We start from the raw sequence: 17,236 nt of genomic DNA, 5'->3' as shown, positions 1-17,236 counted from the left end.
AAGCATATTTTTCATCACCTTCTCTGTTTCTTCTCCACTGGAGAATATTGCTGGAAATTAAAAAGTAGTATGGTTTATTATCCGTGTCATTGGTGTTGCGTTTTGATGATGAATTGTTTTTGGAAAATGAAAAAAAGATATATAAGTAGAAGAATCCCCTCTGAGTCTCATGTGTTTCTCTGAATAGCACTTTTTTATTTCCTCCCTATCTTTCCTGAGATTATTACATATCTACCATAAGCATGTATAAAATACCAAGCTATAGTCTTAAATGTTGGAAATACTTTCTGATGAGCTTCTAATGAGATTTTTAAAAATACTGTATGTGGTATAAAAATGCCCACACAAAAGTAGTTTTTAAAAAACCTAGTTTTTAATATGTGTAAGCATTTATATCATTTCTTACATTCTTTAATTATGACAACAGGGCCCATTGGGATGGACAGTCAGTATGCTTACATTTATGACTTTTCTGGATAGGAAACCAAAGGTTAGTAAGTCTTGGCACATTGCAAGGGTGAGAGGGTCTTGGCTACTGTTACAATAGTCCAGAGATGGTGAGGGATGGCAGTGCTGGGCCAGAGAAGCTCAGGAGTATGAGGATGGAGACTTCAAAAGCTGCTAAATTGCTCTGACTTGCTTATGTGTAGATATGGATAGCCATCAAAGACGGGTTCAAGTGTTTGGAACTGGGTGATTAGAACTTTAATGGTTTCTCTGGCACATATAGGGCATTTTAAAGAAGGAAGCTCTCTTTCTTTAGGAAGAGAGGGGGAGTGAGGTGACAAGTTGTTGTTTTTGAATGCTAAGTTTGAGACCTTCAAGTTGAAATGTCCTGTAAGCAACTGGTGATGTGGAACTAGAGCACAGAGAAAACATCAGCACCAGAGAGCCGACTGTGAGAATTGTCTCAGAGGTTACTGTTGAATGGTTCAAGTCAGAGTTGAGTTCATTCTAGGTCCAGGAATGCTAAAATTAGACTATAACACAGAGGAAGCAAATATTTTCAGAGCTCAAGTTGTTAGGTCGGGATCAGAAACTCTGAAACCTGAATCTGAAAGATAAGAGGGTAGCTGAGAAGAAGTGGGGTTAGGGACATAAGGAGAGGGAAGTCAGAGGCAAAGGGAATTAGTGATGACCCAAAGTTCAAGAGTGAAGCAGGAGAAGCAAGTAAACAGAAGCAGGAAGTTTCTTGGCTGCCTTAAATACCTGTCCTACCAAGTTAGTTGTCTTTTCTAGCTGACTTTTGCTTGAAGTTTAATTCTTGCATGGCCAGCCTGCCTTATTTTGTAGGATTCTTATATTGTGAGAATAAATAAATCCTTAGAGGGAGACTGTAGAAAAAGAAGGTTAGAAGGCCAAAGACTGAATCTGGAAATATAAGTTGAATGGGAGTGTCAGAAACACAGAAAGAGAAATAAGAGTGTATAGTGCACGGAAGCCAAAGTTTTAATATCAAGCTGATGACCAAGTGTCAAAGGCTTCAGAAAGGACAGGGACTTAGAACAAGTTGATGGATTTTGTGATCTGGTGATTGTGAGATCGTAGACCAGTGAACCATTCCTGTAGACCAAAGATTGTAGGCCAGATGACAGGGAGTGAGGACCTGAAGATAAGCAGATGTAGGTCACACAGTGAAGATGGAAATAGCAATATCAAGTGGAGGAGGAACATATTCCCCTTTGAAGGGAGAGGGGAGGAGCCAGACACAGGAGAAAGAAACGCTGATGGTAGAGAGGAAGTGCCCCAAGCTCCCCCAGAAAAGACAGAAATGAAAAACCCCGGTAAAGGGCTTACCTCCACAGACAAAACATGCCTTTTCCCTTGGGCCTGGATAAAAGGATATTGTCCTGGGTAGCCTGATATTGAGATTAAGTTGAGGGGCCGGCCCCGTAGCCGAGTGGTTAAGTTTGCACTCTCCACTTCGGCGGCCCAGGGTTTCACCGGTTCGGATCCTGGGCGTGGACATGGCACCGTTCATCAGGCTACACTGAGGCGGCGTCGCACATGGCACAACTAGAAGGACCCACAACTGAAAATACACAACTTTATACCCGGGGGATTTGGGGAGAAAAAACAAAAAACAAAAAAGAGATTAAGTTGAAAATAGATGAGGAAAAGTATTAAGATCTTTGATTAATCCTGAAGTTCTCTGGAATCAGAATAGAAACAAATAAACAAAAAGTCTAGTTAAGCTTTACACAAAAATAACATGTAATGAGTAAACAAGCCACAGGCTGGGAGAAAATCTTTGCAAAACACATATCTGATAAAGGAATGGTATCCAAAATATATAAAGAACTCCTAAAATGCCACAAAAGGTCACATATTATATAATTCCCTTTATATGAAATACCCGCTACTTTAAGAACCAAGAGTTATAAAAAAGAAGGAGCTAGGTAAATGACGTGGTGAAAGGAAGGATCCTGCTATTAATAGGGGGAAATAGTGTTAGTATGTTTCAAATTTAAAGAAAAACTTACGTATTTCTCACCAGAAAATAGTGTAAGAGAAATTTTTCTGTTCATACATTGATTATGATATAATAAGATTTTCTAGCATCAAGTTGTTGATACCATGACTAAATTGCTATGCAGTGTGGCTTCCTGCATTTATCCCTGTGCCTGGTAAGTGGGGAAATCACAATGATCTTAACAGTTAAAACTCAAGAATGCCTGGATCAAACTGTAGCTCAAGCTGATTTCTTACATGAGCTCTGAGTTACAAAAATGGATGGAGCAAATGGGCAGGATGAGATATGCGGGTCAACCAGCTTATAAAAATAACCTTGAAAGAGTTATATAGGTAGGTATTATTGTAAAAACTCTTCACACCAAGAGAGGGAGTAGGCTAAGTGTACTGAGTCATAATATCCATTCATCTTAGACGAAGCAATCAAAGCTTGCAGACTTATTGGACTGTATCAAGGAGGTGATAATTGCTAATTATCAAGTAAGATTCATGATTTGCAAAGATAGAAGATGCTTAATACTCAGAATAGAAAGAGTGCTTACTAGGCAATAAGAAATGGATGAGGGTCCAGTAAAAAATAAGCAAAAGACATAAACAGGCCAAACTAAAAAACAGGGATAACCAACAAATTATGGAAACTATAACCAACAAATTATGAAATTTTTATCAGTATCACTAGTAATCGAATAAATGTAGGTTAATGCAAAAATGATTTAATCTGGCAGACAAAATTTAAAAAGAATAATACCCAGTGTTGTGTGAGTAGAGGGAGATGAGTGCTCTGATTACTGCTAGTGGGAGTGTAAATTGGAAGAGCCTTTTTGGAGAGTGATTTGGCAGTGGCTATTAAGATTTTTTTTTATGCATGTATTCTTCAACCAAAATTGCACTTCTAGGAATCTGTCCAGCAGAAGTATTGTCCAGGTGCAGAAAGATATATTTGTAAGAAAGTTCATGGCAGTGTTATTTGTAATAGAGGAAAATTGAAAACAGTGTGAATGTCTATTAATGGGTACATTCGCCTCCTAGAATATTCAGCACAGATTAAAAAGAATTAAGTAGATCTCTTTGAACCAACATATAAAGATTTCCAAGATATATTGCCAAGCATAAAAGAAGTCGTAGAATGTAATAGTGTGATCCTGCTTATGTTTATAAATACCCCTAAAACTAGATATTGTATGAATGCAGTTAATTAAAAAAGGTCCAGAAGAATACCCTGTAAATGCTGATGGGGGTTGTTCCTTGGGAGGGGAGTGAGTAGCAGGACAGGAAGTGAAGGGGGATCTGTAGTTATTTTACTGTGTGTACTCCTATACTGTTTGATTTTTTTTTAACAAAAAGTAAAAATTTGCATATTGTTAGGAGTGATTAAAAAGCGTATGCACACGTCAATGAATTAATATTAATAAAGCATTTAGAATATTGCCTGGTACAGATGAAGTGCAGTGTAAATGTGTGTTATATTAAATAAAGAAGTTAAAGTCTTAGGGCTTTATTCTAAGAAAATAATTGTGGGATATGCAAAGATTTAATTGCAAGAATGTTTAACCCCAGGATTGTTAAAGTTACAAACAACCTAAATGTCCAGTAGTGGATGATTGACTAAGTAAATGATGTTAATCCATGTAATGAGTGAGATTTTTATGATAATTTTTTCTTTTCTTCTTCCTCTTCTTCTTCTTCTTCTTCATTTTTTTTTTTTTTTTTTTGGTGAGGAAGATTGGCCCTGAGCTAACATCTGTGCCAATCTTCCTCTATTTTTTGTGTGGGACGCTGCCACAGCATGGCTTGTTGAGTCATGTGTAGTCCACACCTGGGATCTGAACCCACGAACCCCAGGCCAAGAAACAGAGCACATGAACTTAATCACTATGCCACTGGGCCAGCCCCTCTGAAAATTTTTAACAGCTATATTGAGGTGTATGTTATGTATCATAAAATGCACCTTTTTAAAGAAAACTTCAATGATTTTTAGTAACTTTCTGAATAGTGCAACCATCATAGCTCAGTTTTAGAACATATCCCAGTAAGATCCCATATCCCATTTACAGTTAATCTAGTTACCATCACTAGCCCAGGCAACCGCTAATCTACCTTCTTTCTCTATAAATTTTCTTTTTCTGGACTATACAATGGAATATTTTGCATCCATATAAACTGGTCATAATACGTGATAGCTGGTTATAAAAAATGAAAAAGCAAATAAAATATTATGTATAGAATTAGCCCATTTGAGTTTATGTGAAGGGAGTAAGAAAGAAGAAAACTTGAATGATAGACTTTAAAATGTTAATAGTGGTTACCTCTGAGTGGTAGAAATATGAGTACTTTTTTCCTCTTCAAATCTTGTGATTTGAAAAAAGCAATACGAATTATCTTAAAGAAGACATGGCTCCTGAAATGGGTTCTTTCAGAGTTTTCCCTTTCGTGGAGTCTCTGTGAATAAGAGGGAGGGAATTTAGAACTGCTTCTGGATGTGAGAGGGTCATTTTTCTTAAGTCTCAGGGGTGGAGAATGGGGCCAAATGGAAATAAGGTTGTTGGACGATATGACTGGTACCTGCATGATTCAGGTGCTCAGTGGACCAGGGTCTCTAAAAAGTCAAGGAAAGTAGGAACTGATGCTGCAAGGCTGCTGGCCAGGAGCTGGACTCAGCCTGTCTACCCTCAGATACACTTGGCCTCTTGGGGATATTTTAGCCAATACTAGCTTCAAAGAGAGAGGTGAGAATAGTGGAAAGGTACTCATTCCAATTCCTCTGGGGTCTTAGCTTTGTTATCCAGGGGCAGAAGCAGAAGCACCTATATCCCTGTGTCCTAAGGGAAAGTGGAAGAAAAGTGAGCTTCTCCTTTATTTGCCTTCTTGCTCTCTCTCATTTTTTGTGAATGAAATCCCTACTCCCCAATCTCTTTAGAGTGTTAGTTCTTAAAGTGGACAATTTCAAAAAGTATGTAACTGGATCAGCTACTCCATGCCAATGTTTATTTTTAAAACAAAGTTGTTGCTCTCTGTCTCTGTGTATTTTATTGGAGACTGTTTTCTTCAAAGAGGGCACAGCACTGATAGAAAAAGGCATGCTTTAGCCAAGAGTGTATATACTTTGGTGTGAGCTGACAAGGTTCATTTATGATTCTGATTCTTGAAATAAAAATTTGACCTATTGTCTTTACTGAATTTGCATAGAAACAAAATTGCAGCGAACCAAACTGTACCTCTGGAAGCAGAAATTTCCTCGGGAGTCAACTTCAAACTCGTTTTTTACTATTTTTGATATTGTTTCTAAATGATGTAGAAAATGTTTCATTATGTGAAAAGTACGTGACTGCTTCCATATTTTGATAACTTATTTGCCAAATAACTCTACTTGAAGAGTTTATTTAGTGGTTGAATTACAGCTATCTTCAAACATTCCCAGTTTCAGATCAGTGGGGCCCGAATCCATGAAGCTTTGCCTTATAGTTAACGCCTGAGGACAGAAGGGGCTTGAGAGCACAAATCTCAGGATCTGCCCAGAGGGAGATGTTGCATGATGGTGGGAAAACATTCTCTCACCCATTAATTTGGCTCACAGTGTGGTGGCTTTTCACGCTGTTTTGCCTTCAGAAGTGGGGTTCATAAAGGGAAAGGCTGCAGGCCCCTCACTGACAGGCTCCCTCCAGTGTAGACCTCCAGTGTTCTTTAATGATGTACGCTTGGACCAGACCAGATCACGGGACTTTAATAGCCTTTCCCTGTGGTTTGTAAGTTTGAAGAGGCTCAGTACCTACTGTCTTTCTTTAGGACATTGATAGAAGGTCCCAGTACTCACATTTTATGCTTATTAATGATACTTTTCATGAGTTTCCAGGGCTAAAGTGACTTTTTCACACTGTTTAATGGGTTTCAGTTTAACTCCCTTTCTGAGTGGGATGTTGTAAAGATTAATTAGCCAATGTTCATAAAGTGCTTTCAAGCTGAAAAGTGCTGCACAAGGGTGTGCAGACTCATTAGCTTCTTAGTCATTAAGGCTTTTTAGACCTTTTGGTATTCAGAAACTACATGGTGAAGGCCAAATGAGTCTTTTTTTCTTGGAAGACGGAGACTTCAGAAAGAGCCGAATAGAGTGGTATATCTTTTTTTTTTTTTTTAAAGACATCTGTTGCACTGGGACTGAAATAAAGACATAAAAATATTTTGTTTTTCATTTTCTTCTATCTCCTTACTGCTTCAGCTTCTGCTTACTTTTTCCTTTCAAAATATATTTGCCTGCTTCTCCTGCATATTTATTTAGAAACTGTGGGTCATGTTGTAATATGGAGTTGAGTCTGGCCCCAGAGTGTTGAATTGTGGTGGCGATGAATGACACAGGGTAGATCATTCCTTTTGTAAATAAAGACCCCCTCTCAGTTTGCAGTGTGTCATTAAGGTTTAATACTGTGTCGATCACAGTAATCTTTGCTATGTATATATATACATAGCTATAGATATATATTAGAGTTCTATATGATTCAGTTAAGCCTTTGATTGAGGCTGGAAAAGTACAGATTGGCAGCTAAAGATGGAAAGAGGTCCTAAAAGAAACCAGAGGCAAAGGTGGATAATCTACAAAGAATTAGATCAACAGCAATTTTTTAGTAGCATCAACTGCACATGATAGCAGAATAATATCTCCTAAGTACGGAGAAAAAATAGCTGTCAACCTGGAATTGTATACCCAACTAAATTACCTTTTAATGTGGATCATAAAATAAAGACCTTTTTATATAAAACACAAAGAATTTATCACCAATGCTAAAGGATATTCTAAAGCATTGTCTTCAAAAGGAAAGAAAATTATCCCAGAAGAAAGGAAGGATATGCTAGAAGGAATGAAGAGGGTAAAATTGGTAAACATGTGAGTAAACCTAAATAAGCATTGGCTAATAATAATAATAATGTCCAATTTGCAGTACAAAACAGGATAGACTAGAACAAAAGTAACACTTATACCAGGAAAGTAGTGTTGAGAGTTAAGGTGTTACAAGGTTCTTATCTTATTTGGCAGGAGGCTACAGATGTTAAATTCAGATTTTATTAAGTATGTACATAACATTTCTAGTTTAATCACTAAAATAAGGGAAATGTAATGTAGCAGAGGGGAGAATCAATGGAATGAGAAAATAAAATCAGTAGCAACTGGCTCAGTAAAAAAGGGAGTAAAGAAATTTAACATGGATTCTAGTAATTCTTCCTGGGGCTCTTACCTTACAATTAGGAATACTAAGTATCTATGTTGTGGAGTTCACATATATATATATATATACACCTACAGGATGAATGAAACAAAAACCGCAATAGTCTTAATGATATGTGACAGGTACTTCTGACTTGAGATAAAGATCTTTAGTAACAGTATCACATAGATTATACAGGGCATATGTTACAGGAGAGAAACCTTAAATGTGGGGAACCCAAATCTTTTATGATGGACAGTAAGCCTGCCTAACCTCTGCCCCAGAGGGAGATGTTGTCTTCATAATAGTGCATAGTAAACAATTCTGCTCTTTGCTCTTGAAGAAGAGACACTATCTGTTTTCCAAGGCTGTTCACTATACAAACACCCTTGTAAGACAGAGCCAGTGCCTTTGTTTGTAAGATGTCCAGAAATGTGAGAGACCCACGTGGTGAATTATCTCCCAATAACTTTGGATAAGTTCATAAAGCCTCAGTTTTCTCATCTGTAAAATAGAATTAATAGCATAACATATGTAGTTGTGAGGATCAAACAATATAGTACATATAAAATGCTTAACGTCATATCCAAGGGCTTTGTCAATATCAATTACTATTACAAACGATCATTTCTTGAGTAAGACGTGAGCATGTTTATTGAATTCTTTGTTTTCCCTGGAAAATAGAATATTGTAGCTCACTGATGTGTCTAATTATTTGAATCACCAAATATCAGAACTAAAAAGGACCAGAAGGATTACCATGCAAAACCAGGCATTTTCAGATAAGGAGATAGGTTCAGAGAGGTTAAGTGACATAGTCACTTTCACACAGAACAGCCATATAAAGGCCAATGGTCATCTGATTTAAAATTCAGATTCTTTTTAATTATACACAATGCTTGCAGCTCAATAAATATTGGTATTACAAATGAATTGAAGCAAGCCTATGATATATTAGGGAACATTTCATATGTTCATTTTGTCCTTCTCTTCTTCCTACTTGCTTGACCTATAATACATCTTAAATTTGGCCCCTGAAGGCAAATAAATACAGGAAGCAAGGGGTAGAGGGAGTGAGAGAAAGAGGGAGGGAGGGAGGAAGGAAGGAAGGAAGGAAGGGGCGGTGAGTTAAATTAAATAACCCGTATCTCCTCTTCTCTTTCACCTCCACCATAGTCACTGTCCCCACGGCAGAGAAAAAAAACAAAAAACTGTAAGGAAAGTGCTTTCTGTATGTGTAGGTGATGTTGAAAATGGTCCCATTCTGGCTAGAGGCAGGGAAATTCTGGCAGAATATCTGGCAACTTTATGTCAACAGCTTTATACTGACTTATTGACAAACTTCCTAAGGCATGAGGGGGAGTAGTAAGGAAGGAGAAAGAGAGGTGACAGAAATAACATCCAGTTCTGGAAGGCAGCATGTTGTAAGGAATTATCATCAGTAGTAGAATTAGATGACCTGAGTTCCTGTGTTAGTTTGGGCAAGTTACTGAGTATCCTGATCTCTAAAATGTACATGAGGTTCCTCCATGAGGAGTTGATGTGCGATTCAAATGAAGAAATGAAGTGAGAGTATCTGGCACATAGCAGGTCCTCATTAAATATTAGTTTACTTGGAATCAAATTCAGTGGAGGAGTTTATCCTGAAAAGATCTGTAAAAATCAACTCACTGATTTTGTACCTCTACTTAATACCAATCCTGCTGTTTCTCTCTCTTCTTGAGACTGGGGTCCCAGCGTTAGCTTCTACAGCATTCTGAAACACTTTCAGGGACCCGAGGTCAGAGTTGAGTATGCCCAGGTAGCCAAAGCGAGATTTTAATAGGAAAGAAATGATAGGGCATGTGAATTGCCTTTTATCTTTTGTCCGCCTCAAGCCTCTGCAAAATCACCTCCCACTCCAGGTAATTCTGTTCTGGGTGTCCCAGGAGTGTCTCACAGGTGCTCCTGAGCAGGCCTGCCCTCTTCTGGGCATGGCAGGAATTGCTCTGCTTTGCTGCTGCTCTGTACCTCTTCACAGGGCACCATAGTGTGTGTGTGTGGGGGGGGGGGGGGGGTGTGTGTGAGAGAGAGAGAGAGAGAGAGAGACACAGAGAGAGAGAAAGAGAGTGATATAAAACATGCTTTCCCCTCTGCTTTAGAGGAGTCCCAAAGCAATGTCACTTGTCACAATGTCCTTTGTTGTGAAGAATTTAGGGGAATAATTCTTTCGATTTTTCACTCGGGGCATTCTTTCTTCTGGAATCAGAGATTCTGGAAATGAATTTGAGTGAGAGTGCCGGGCAGTACTGAAAATTCCTAGACCTGGCCCCCTGTGATGAGAAAGTCTTTGTTAAGATCAGGCCCATCACGCCTAGCTGTTTCTTCCCGTAGGAGGAGCGCTCTCTTAAAAGATCCCCAGCCTTTCCTCAAACACCCTTCTGTAGGACCATCCCACCAATTTGCATTCATGGCCAGTTATGTCAGCAGAGCAGTGGACACAATTTGAGCTCTTTTGCATGAGGCTACTAGGCCCTTTGGCCCCTAAGTTCCCACTGGGCCCATCCTAACGGACATAATCTGCAGCTGACAGAGTTCTAGGGTCAAACTGAGATCCCTGCTATAGACACATATGTACAAAGAAATTGACTTATACCCTGCCTACCTCCAAATGTGAGTGTGGGCATTTACCTTAAATTCTAGATATATCAGTAGTATTCATTTATTCATTTTTTATTGATCAAAGAAGAAATACAAAGATGTTTTAGACACAATTACTGTATCATAGCCATCATAGTCTGTTGCTTCCCTTCTTGTCTTCATGGATGTGACCATCCCTACTCAAAGCTTGACTGAGGCTGTCCTATAGTTAACTCTGAAAAATATCCCTTCTGAAGTTAAGATACTAGTATCAACAACTCCATACTCAGTCTTTATGGTTGAAGGGAAAATATTACAATCAGGCACATGCAGGAAATGTGGAATTTGGTTCAGTGATGTTTTAATGTTCTTAACCCTCTCTTTGCCCCCAGGTTATGCAGATGTATCTTCCATTTTGTGGAATCGCTATATCTAATGCTCAGCTATTTGCTGCCTCAAGGAAAGAATATGAAAGAAGCAGGGTGAGTAGAAAGAAACATTGCTGAAAACTCTCAAAGCTCTCTGTCTTTCAAGTGTCTGTGAGTCATTGTGTCTTTTAAAAAGAGAAGATGATCTTTGAATAGGCCAGGAATCTTTTTTCCTTGTCTAATCCTTCCACGGTTTAGACATCAATTCAAATGGTTGAAGTTCCCCTCTAAGCAATAAGCCCAAGTGGAAGTGGATACAAATTCTCTGTTGTTTGGGGGGAAATAGTAGTACCAGCTTCTTTTAAAAGGAAATTAATTTCACATCTATACTGTAAGGCAGCAGATATCTTGTTGCTTACTTATAGCTTTGAAACAATGACACAATTTAATGATATTTTTACAATTTAGTTCCTTTAGGAAGCAAGGTAAGTTATGACTGATTTCACTGCACTGCACCAATTTTGTTTTTGAATTGAAAGGTTTTCTGGAAGAATATCACAAGATAACTGGACAATAACGGAAAGACTATTTTATAGGATTATAAAGAAACATGCATGGGGGATTGATCGCATATGACTTTACCAGTTATAGAGCTAAATAGAAAAAAAAAGACCAATGCTCAAAAAAATGCTAAACTATTATATAGAGATTAAATTGTATTAGGCTTGCTATGCTTTTAAATATAGGAAATTGCTGTCACAATTTAGAAATATATTTAACAAGATGGTGTTCAAAAAGATTGGAAACCCTTAGTTAATCTGGTAATCAAATTGATTAAAAATTTTCTTTGCTAACATTATGATTTATGAATGTTTCACAGTAAACAGATAAACACAATTGACTACCACAGCCATCTTCTTTAGCATAACATACCATACCTTTTCTGTGACTGGGATCCTGTTTCCATCTTGAGCCACATGTCTTACCATTCTCCTCCTTTCATTTGGCACTCCAGCAACATAGTCCTCAGTTTCCAGAAACCGATCTGTTTCACTTTCTCATATCTTTAGCCACATTTCTCCCTCTGCTTTCCACCTTTTTCCTCCCACTGCCATTTGCCTTGCATATCCTGCAGGACCAAGCTCAGTCTTCCAGTTACTCTTTCCTTCTTTGCTTACTCTTTTGCCTTGTATACACTGCCATTGTTCTATTGTGGATACTTATCTCACTGTATATTTGTTGATGGGCCCTCTCTCCAACTACAATTTGAACTCCTTAAGGGATGCTTCATGTATTATTAATCTTTGCATCGTCATATATGGCACAATTCATTCACTCATTCAACAAATATTTATTGTGTGTCCTCTTCAGAGTACCTATTCAGGTACTCTATTTGTCCAAAGTCCCTGACCTCATAGAACTTACTGTTCTAGTGGGAACAATAGGTAATAGAGAGGCAAACAAATAAAAAATAATATAGCGTCAGGTAGTGATAAATGCTACAAAGAAAAGTAAAGCGAGATAAAGGGATAGAGAGAGGTCACTGAAGGATAGTTTGGGAGGATGTTTATTTCAGATGGTGATCAAGAAGGTCTCTGAAAGGAGATGATATTTGAGCAGAATCCTGAATGAAATAAAGGAGCAAAACCACACAAAGATCTGAGAAGAGCATTCCAGGCAGTGGAAATATCAAGTGCAAAGGCCCTGGGGCAGGAGAAAGCTTGCTCTGTGTGTCTAGAGAGAAGAGAGGAAAGACCTTGAATAGCCAAAGCAATTCTGAGAAAGAACAAAGCTGGAGGCGTCACACTTCCTAAACTATACTACGACGCTATAGTAATCAAAACAGTATGGTTTGTTGTTGTCAGTGCCATCAAATCAATTCCAACTCCTAGCAATGCTGTGTACAGCAGAGTGGAACCCTGCCGTCATTTTGCACCATCCTCTCACCTTCTGGTGTTATATCAGACAATGCTCTGCTGCTGTTGATAGGGTTTCCATGGCCAATTTTTTCAGAAGTGGGTGGCCATGTCCTTCCTAGTCTGTCTTAGTCTGGAAGACTCTGCTGAAACCTATCCACTATGGGTGACCCTGCTGGTATCTGAAATACTGGTGACATAGTTTTCAGCATCACAGCAACACAGCTGCCACAGGATGACAACTGACAGATGGGCACTGTGGTTCCCTGACTGGGAAATGAATCCTGGCCACAGCAGTGAGAGCGTTGAATCTTAACCACTAGACTCCCACGGCTGGCTAAACCATATGGTACTGGCATTAAAAATAGACACATAGATCAGTGGAATAGAATCAAGAGCTCAGAAATAAACCCAGGCATAAGCAGTCAACATATATTTGACAAGGGAGCCAAGAGTACTCAGTGGAGAAAAGATAGTTTTTTCAGTAAATGGTGTTGGGAAAACTGTATGTTCACGTGCAAAAGAATGAAATTGGACCCCTGTCTTATGCCACTCACAAAAATTAGCTTGAAATGGATTAAAGACTTAAATGTAAGACCTGAAATTATAAAAATCCTAGAAGAACACATAGGGGGAAAGCTCCAAAGATTTTTTGGATTTGCTGCAAAAGCACAAGCAGCCAAAGCAAAAATAAGCAAATAGGACTACATCAAACTAAAAATCTTCTGCACAGCAAAAAAAAACAATCAACAAAATGAAGAAGCAACCTATGGAATGGGAGAAAATATTTGCAAATCATATATATCAGATAATGGGTTAATATCCAAAATATATAAGAAACATACAGTTCAATAGCAAAAAACACAAATAATCCAGTTAAAAAATGGGCAGAGGATCTGAATAGACATTTTTCCAAAAACGATATACAAATGGCCAACACGTACATTAAAAGATGCTTAACATCACTAATCATCAGGGAAATGCAATTCAAAACCGTAAAGAGATATCACCTCACACCTGTTGGAATGACTATTAGAAAAAAGAAGAGATAACAAGTGTCGGTGAGGATGTGGAGAAAAGGGAGCCCTTGTGTACTGTTGGTGAGAACATAAATTGGTCCAGCCATTATGGAAAACAGTATGGAGTTTCCTCAAAAAATTAAAAATAGAATTACCACATGATCCAGCTATCTTACTTCTGGGTATATATCTGAAGGAAATGACATCAGTATCTCAAAGAGCTATCTGTACCCCCATCTTCATTGCAGCATTATTCACAATAGCCAAGACATGGAAACAATCTGAGTGTTCATCGAAGGATTAATGGATAAAGAAATTGTGGTATAAAAATACAATAGAACGTTATTCAGCCATAAGAAAGAAGGAAATCTTGACATTTGTGACGGCATGGATGGACTTTGAGGGCACTGTGCTAGGTGAAATAAGTCAGACAAAGACAAATACTGTATGGTTTCACTTATATGTTGGATCTATGAAAATTAGACCTCATAGAAACAGAGAGTAGAATGGTCATTGCGAGGGGCTGAGGTGTGGGGGAAATGGAAAGATACTGGTCAAAGTATACAAACTTCCAGTTAGAAGATGAATAAATTCTGGGGATCTAATATTCAGCTATACTTAGCAATACTGTATTTTATACTTGAAAGTTGCTAAGAGAGTAAATCTTAATATTCTCACCACAAAAAAAAGTGATTATGTAAAGTGATGGATGTTTTAACTAACCTTACTGTAGAAATCATTTTGCAATATATATATCAAATCATCACCTTGTACACCTTAAACTTACACAAAGTGATATGTCAATTATATCTCAATAAAGCTGGAAAAAAGAAAAAGAAATAATATGGCTGAGGCTAGGGCAGTGAGAAGCGAGAGATTCCCCCCAAATTAGTGGTGAAATATACAAGGCTTATTGATGTGGGAAATGAGTCAAAATGACTTTTGGCTGGTACAGCTGGCAAGTTAACATTTAGATACGGAAGTTTAAGGTTTTGAAGAGATATCAGGACTCGAGATTAATATTTGGGAATTATCAACATATAGATAGTATTTAAAACTAGCGTACCAGGTGGGTTAATCTGGGGGAGAACGTATAGGAGAAGGGAAGATGTCCCAGGATGAGACCAGGAGCAAGAGAAGGTCACTAGAAGGACTGGGGAGAATGCAAGTGCAGTCAGGAAGCAGGGAGTGTTCAACTGAGTGGCAGGCTTCCAAAGTCTGTTAAATTACATATCATCCTAGATTTTCTTCTCTTTTTCTCCTATTCTGGAACTAGTCAGCTGTGTTATTTGTGAAACTTGTACCACTTGTGTTAGTAAAGCAGCAATTTTTAATTAGAAACAATAAAATTACTATAATGTGCTTTGTCAGTGCAAGACTCAAGGCACAATTAGTTTTTCCTCTGAGATAAATGTTCTTGTATGTGGGTCCCAGAGGCCCTATCCATGCAGTCACAACAAATTGGAAAGTTAAATAATTGTTCAGTTAATATGATCCATCTGAAGAAATTGTCTGGATAATTAAGGAAATACTGTATTCTCCCTTAATAACAGGGAATTTTGTTGGTAATCACTCAGACAATTGCCTCATTTTTATTGTTATATTTGAATATGAAATTATTGCACATTGACCTCTTACAACAATATGCTATCCAAATGCCAAACAGTCAGGACACACTTCAAACTTTTTTTTACCTCCTGGTCTTTCTCTTTGCTCTGCGATCATAAGCAACCCATGGCTCTTAGGCATATTCACAAGCTCTCTTTAGAGAAAACGTTACCAAGGGTATTTGGTCCTCTTCTAGATGCTCTGTGAACTAGATTCATTTCATGGATCTTTTAACTCAATCAAATGCTTTTCTACCTGAATAGATTCAAAGAAGAAATTTTGACATGTTTCAAATGGTTTCAGGACAAATCAAATTCATTACTAAAGCTGAAAATTTGTCACATCCCTGGGATGATGATGAACTCCATCTACATGAGTGGATGTGAATTTGAAAGCCCATGAAATCCTTTTGTGAGAGATGAGACTTGAGAGTGCATATCTTATTAAATCTATTGAATAAAGGACCCTCTGGCCAGTTCACTGGCTGTGTAATTTTCTGATTGCTCTCTGATAAACGCATAATATCTACTACATGTACTTAGTCCACTGTTCTTAAAACTCTGGAAATATCTGTGAAAATAGAAATTCCAAATAAATATTATTTCAATGCAAAAATTGCAAGCTGACTTAGCTGGATAAAGTGACAGGTTATTACAATTTCATTTTTAAATGAGTACACAGTTTTCAAGTTAGAATTTAAGGGTTTTTTCCCTTTAATTTGTACGCTTTTCATTCTGTTATTTTAACAGAAATTTTAATGGTATTCTCTTTCCTGAGATATATAATAGTGTTGAAATGTTTTCCCTGACAGATTGGCATGAAGCAATACTTCTTATGTAGAGGGATTAATGGTGGTTTTGTATATTTTTTTGGAAGGCTCTGAAACTTAATTAGCATTCACCACTATAATTCTTTTGGAGTTCTGTGAGAGATGTGTATTAATGAAAATGTCTCAAGTTTGATCACAAAGCTCTGTTTTCCTGGTGGTGAGGAAGAGCTGCTTTGTAATTTTCTGAAATAAATGTGCTTTGGAGAAAATCAAGTATTTGTTATTTTAAAAATGTTGGGTTTATACCTAGTTGCATTGCAGAAAAACTACTGTAGGAGGGAGAAAAGCCTATAGCTAATGACTATATGGGCTCATGTAGTCATCAGCTATGTAGGATGTAGTCATATAGCTACATGTGGGATTATATGGACTGGCACTCTTCTCAAGTTGTATTTTGCAGTTCAAGACTGTGTTATAAAACAAAATGATGGAAATATGTCCAAACAATCATAAATACTTTAAAAATTAACCACATAAAAATATTTATGTTTTCTTACAGCAGAGACTAAATGCAATTTTGAGATAAAAATTTTTTTTTAATTCAGTCCTATATCCACCTAAGTACATCTGTTTCATCTTTCCTAGGCTTTGCTAGAGGTGGTTAACGACCTCTTTGAAGAACAGACTGACCTGGAGAAAATTGTCAAGAAAATAATGCATCGGGCCCAAACTCTGCTGAAATGTGAACGCTGCTCTGTTTTACTCCTAGAGGACATTGAATCACCAGTAAGTCATCTTTTGTCTGTCATATAGCGTAAAAGAGTGCATTAATGGAAAAAAGTTTAGTTTATTTGTAATTAAGTTGTGAAATCATGACTTGAACCATTCTCTTCATGACTCTTTAAACCGTGAGGTGATTTTTTATGACATTAAAGTTTTTTATTTCTTTTACACGTATTTCTTTTTCAATCTTGTTTTGCTGTCACTTTGGAAGCACAGACTCTTATGCTCATGGGGAACTTAGAGATCTGTCCAGCCTTGTGTATTTATAGACGGGGGAAGTAAGGGATTAAATGGCTTACCCAATCTCACAGAGCTAACTGGAAGATAAGCTCGGGTGCCAGTCTCCCATCATATTCAGGCCCTCAGCATCTATGGCTGTGGATTGCAGTCCAGACAATACTCCCCACCCTCCTACGGGGAGGAGGAAGCAAACGAGCGCTGGAGAACAGTGCCCTTTGCTCTTGGAGCCCGGACAGACTGTACGTGA

The 17,236-nt window shown here is 37.8% G+C and overlaps 1 protein-coding gene across 1 annotated transcript in view; it reads left to right on the top strand.

The window, feature by feature from the left end:
• Positions 1-17,236, top strand: part of PDE11A (phosphodiesterase 11A) — a 389,196-nt gene that overhangs the window by 139,185 nt on the left and 232,775 nt on the right. Inside the window, exons 3-4 of the mRNA XM_070580289.1 lie at positions 10,679-10,768; positions 16,612-16,752. Of these exons, the coding sequence (XP_070436390.1) occupies positions 10,679-10,768; positions 16,612-16,752 (231 nt within the window). The remainder of the gene's footprint in view (positions 1-10,678; positions 10,769-16,611; positions 16,753-17,236) is intronic.

Source organism: Equus przewalskii, chromosome 17 (assembly GCF_037783145.1).
Source record: "Equus przewalskii isolate Varuska chromosome 17, EquPr2, whole genome shotgun sequence".
NCBI lineage: Eukaryota > Metazoa > Chordata > Mammalia > Perissodactyla > Equidae > Equus > Equus przewalskii.
This window is presented reverse-complemented; position numbering and strand designations above follow the sequence as displayed.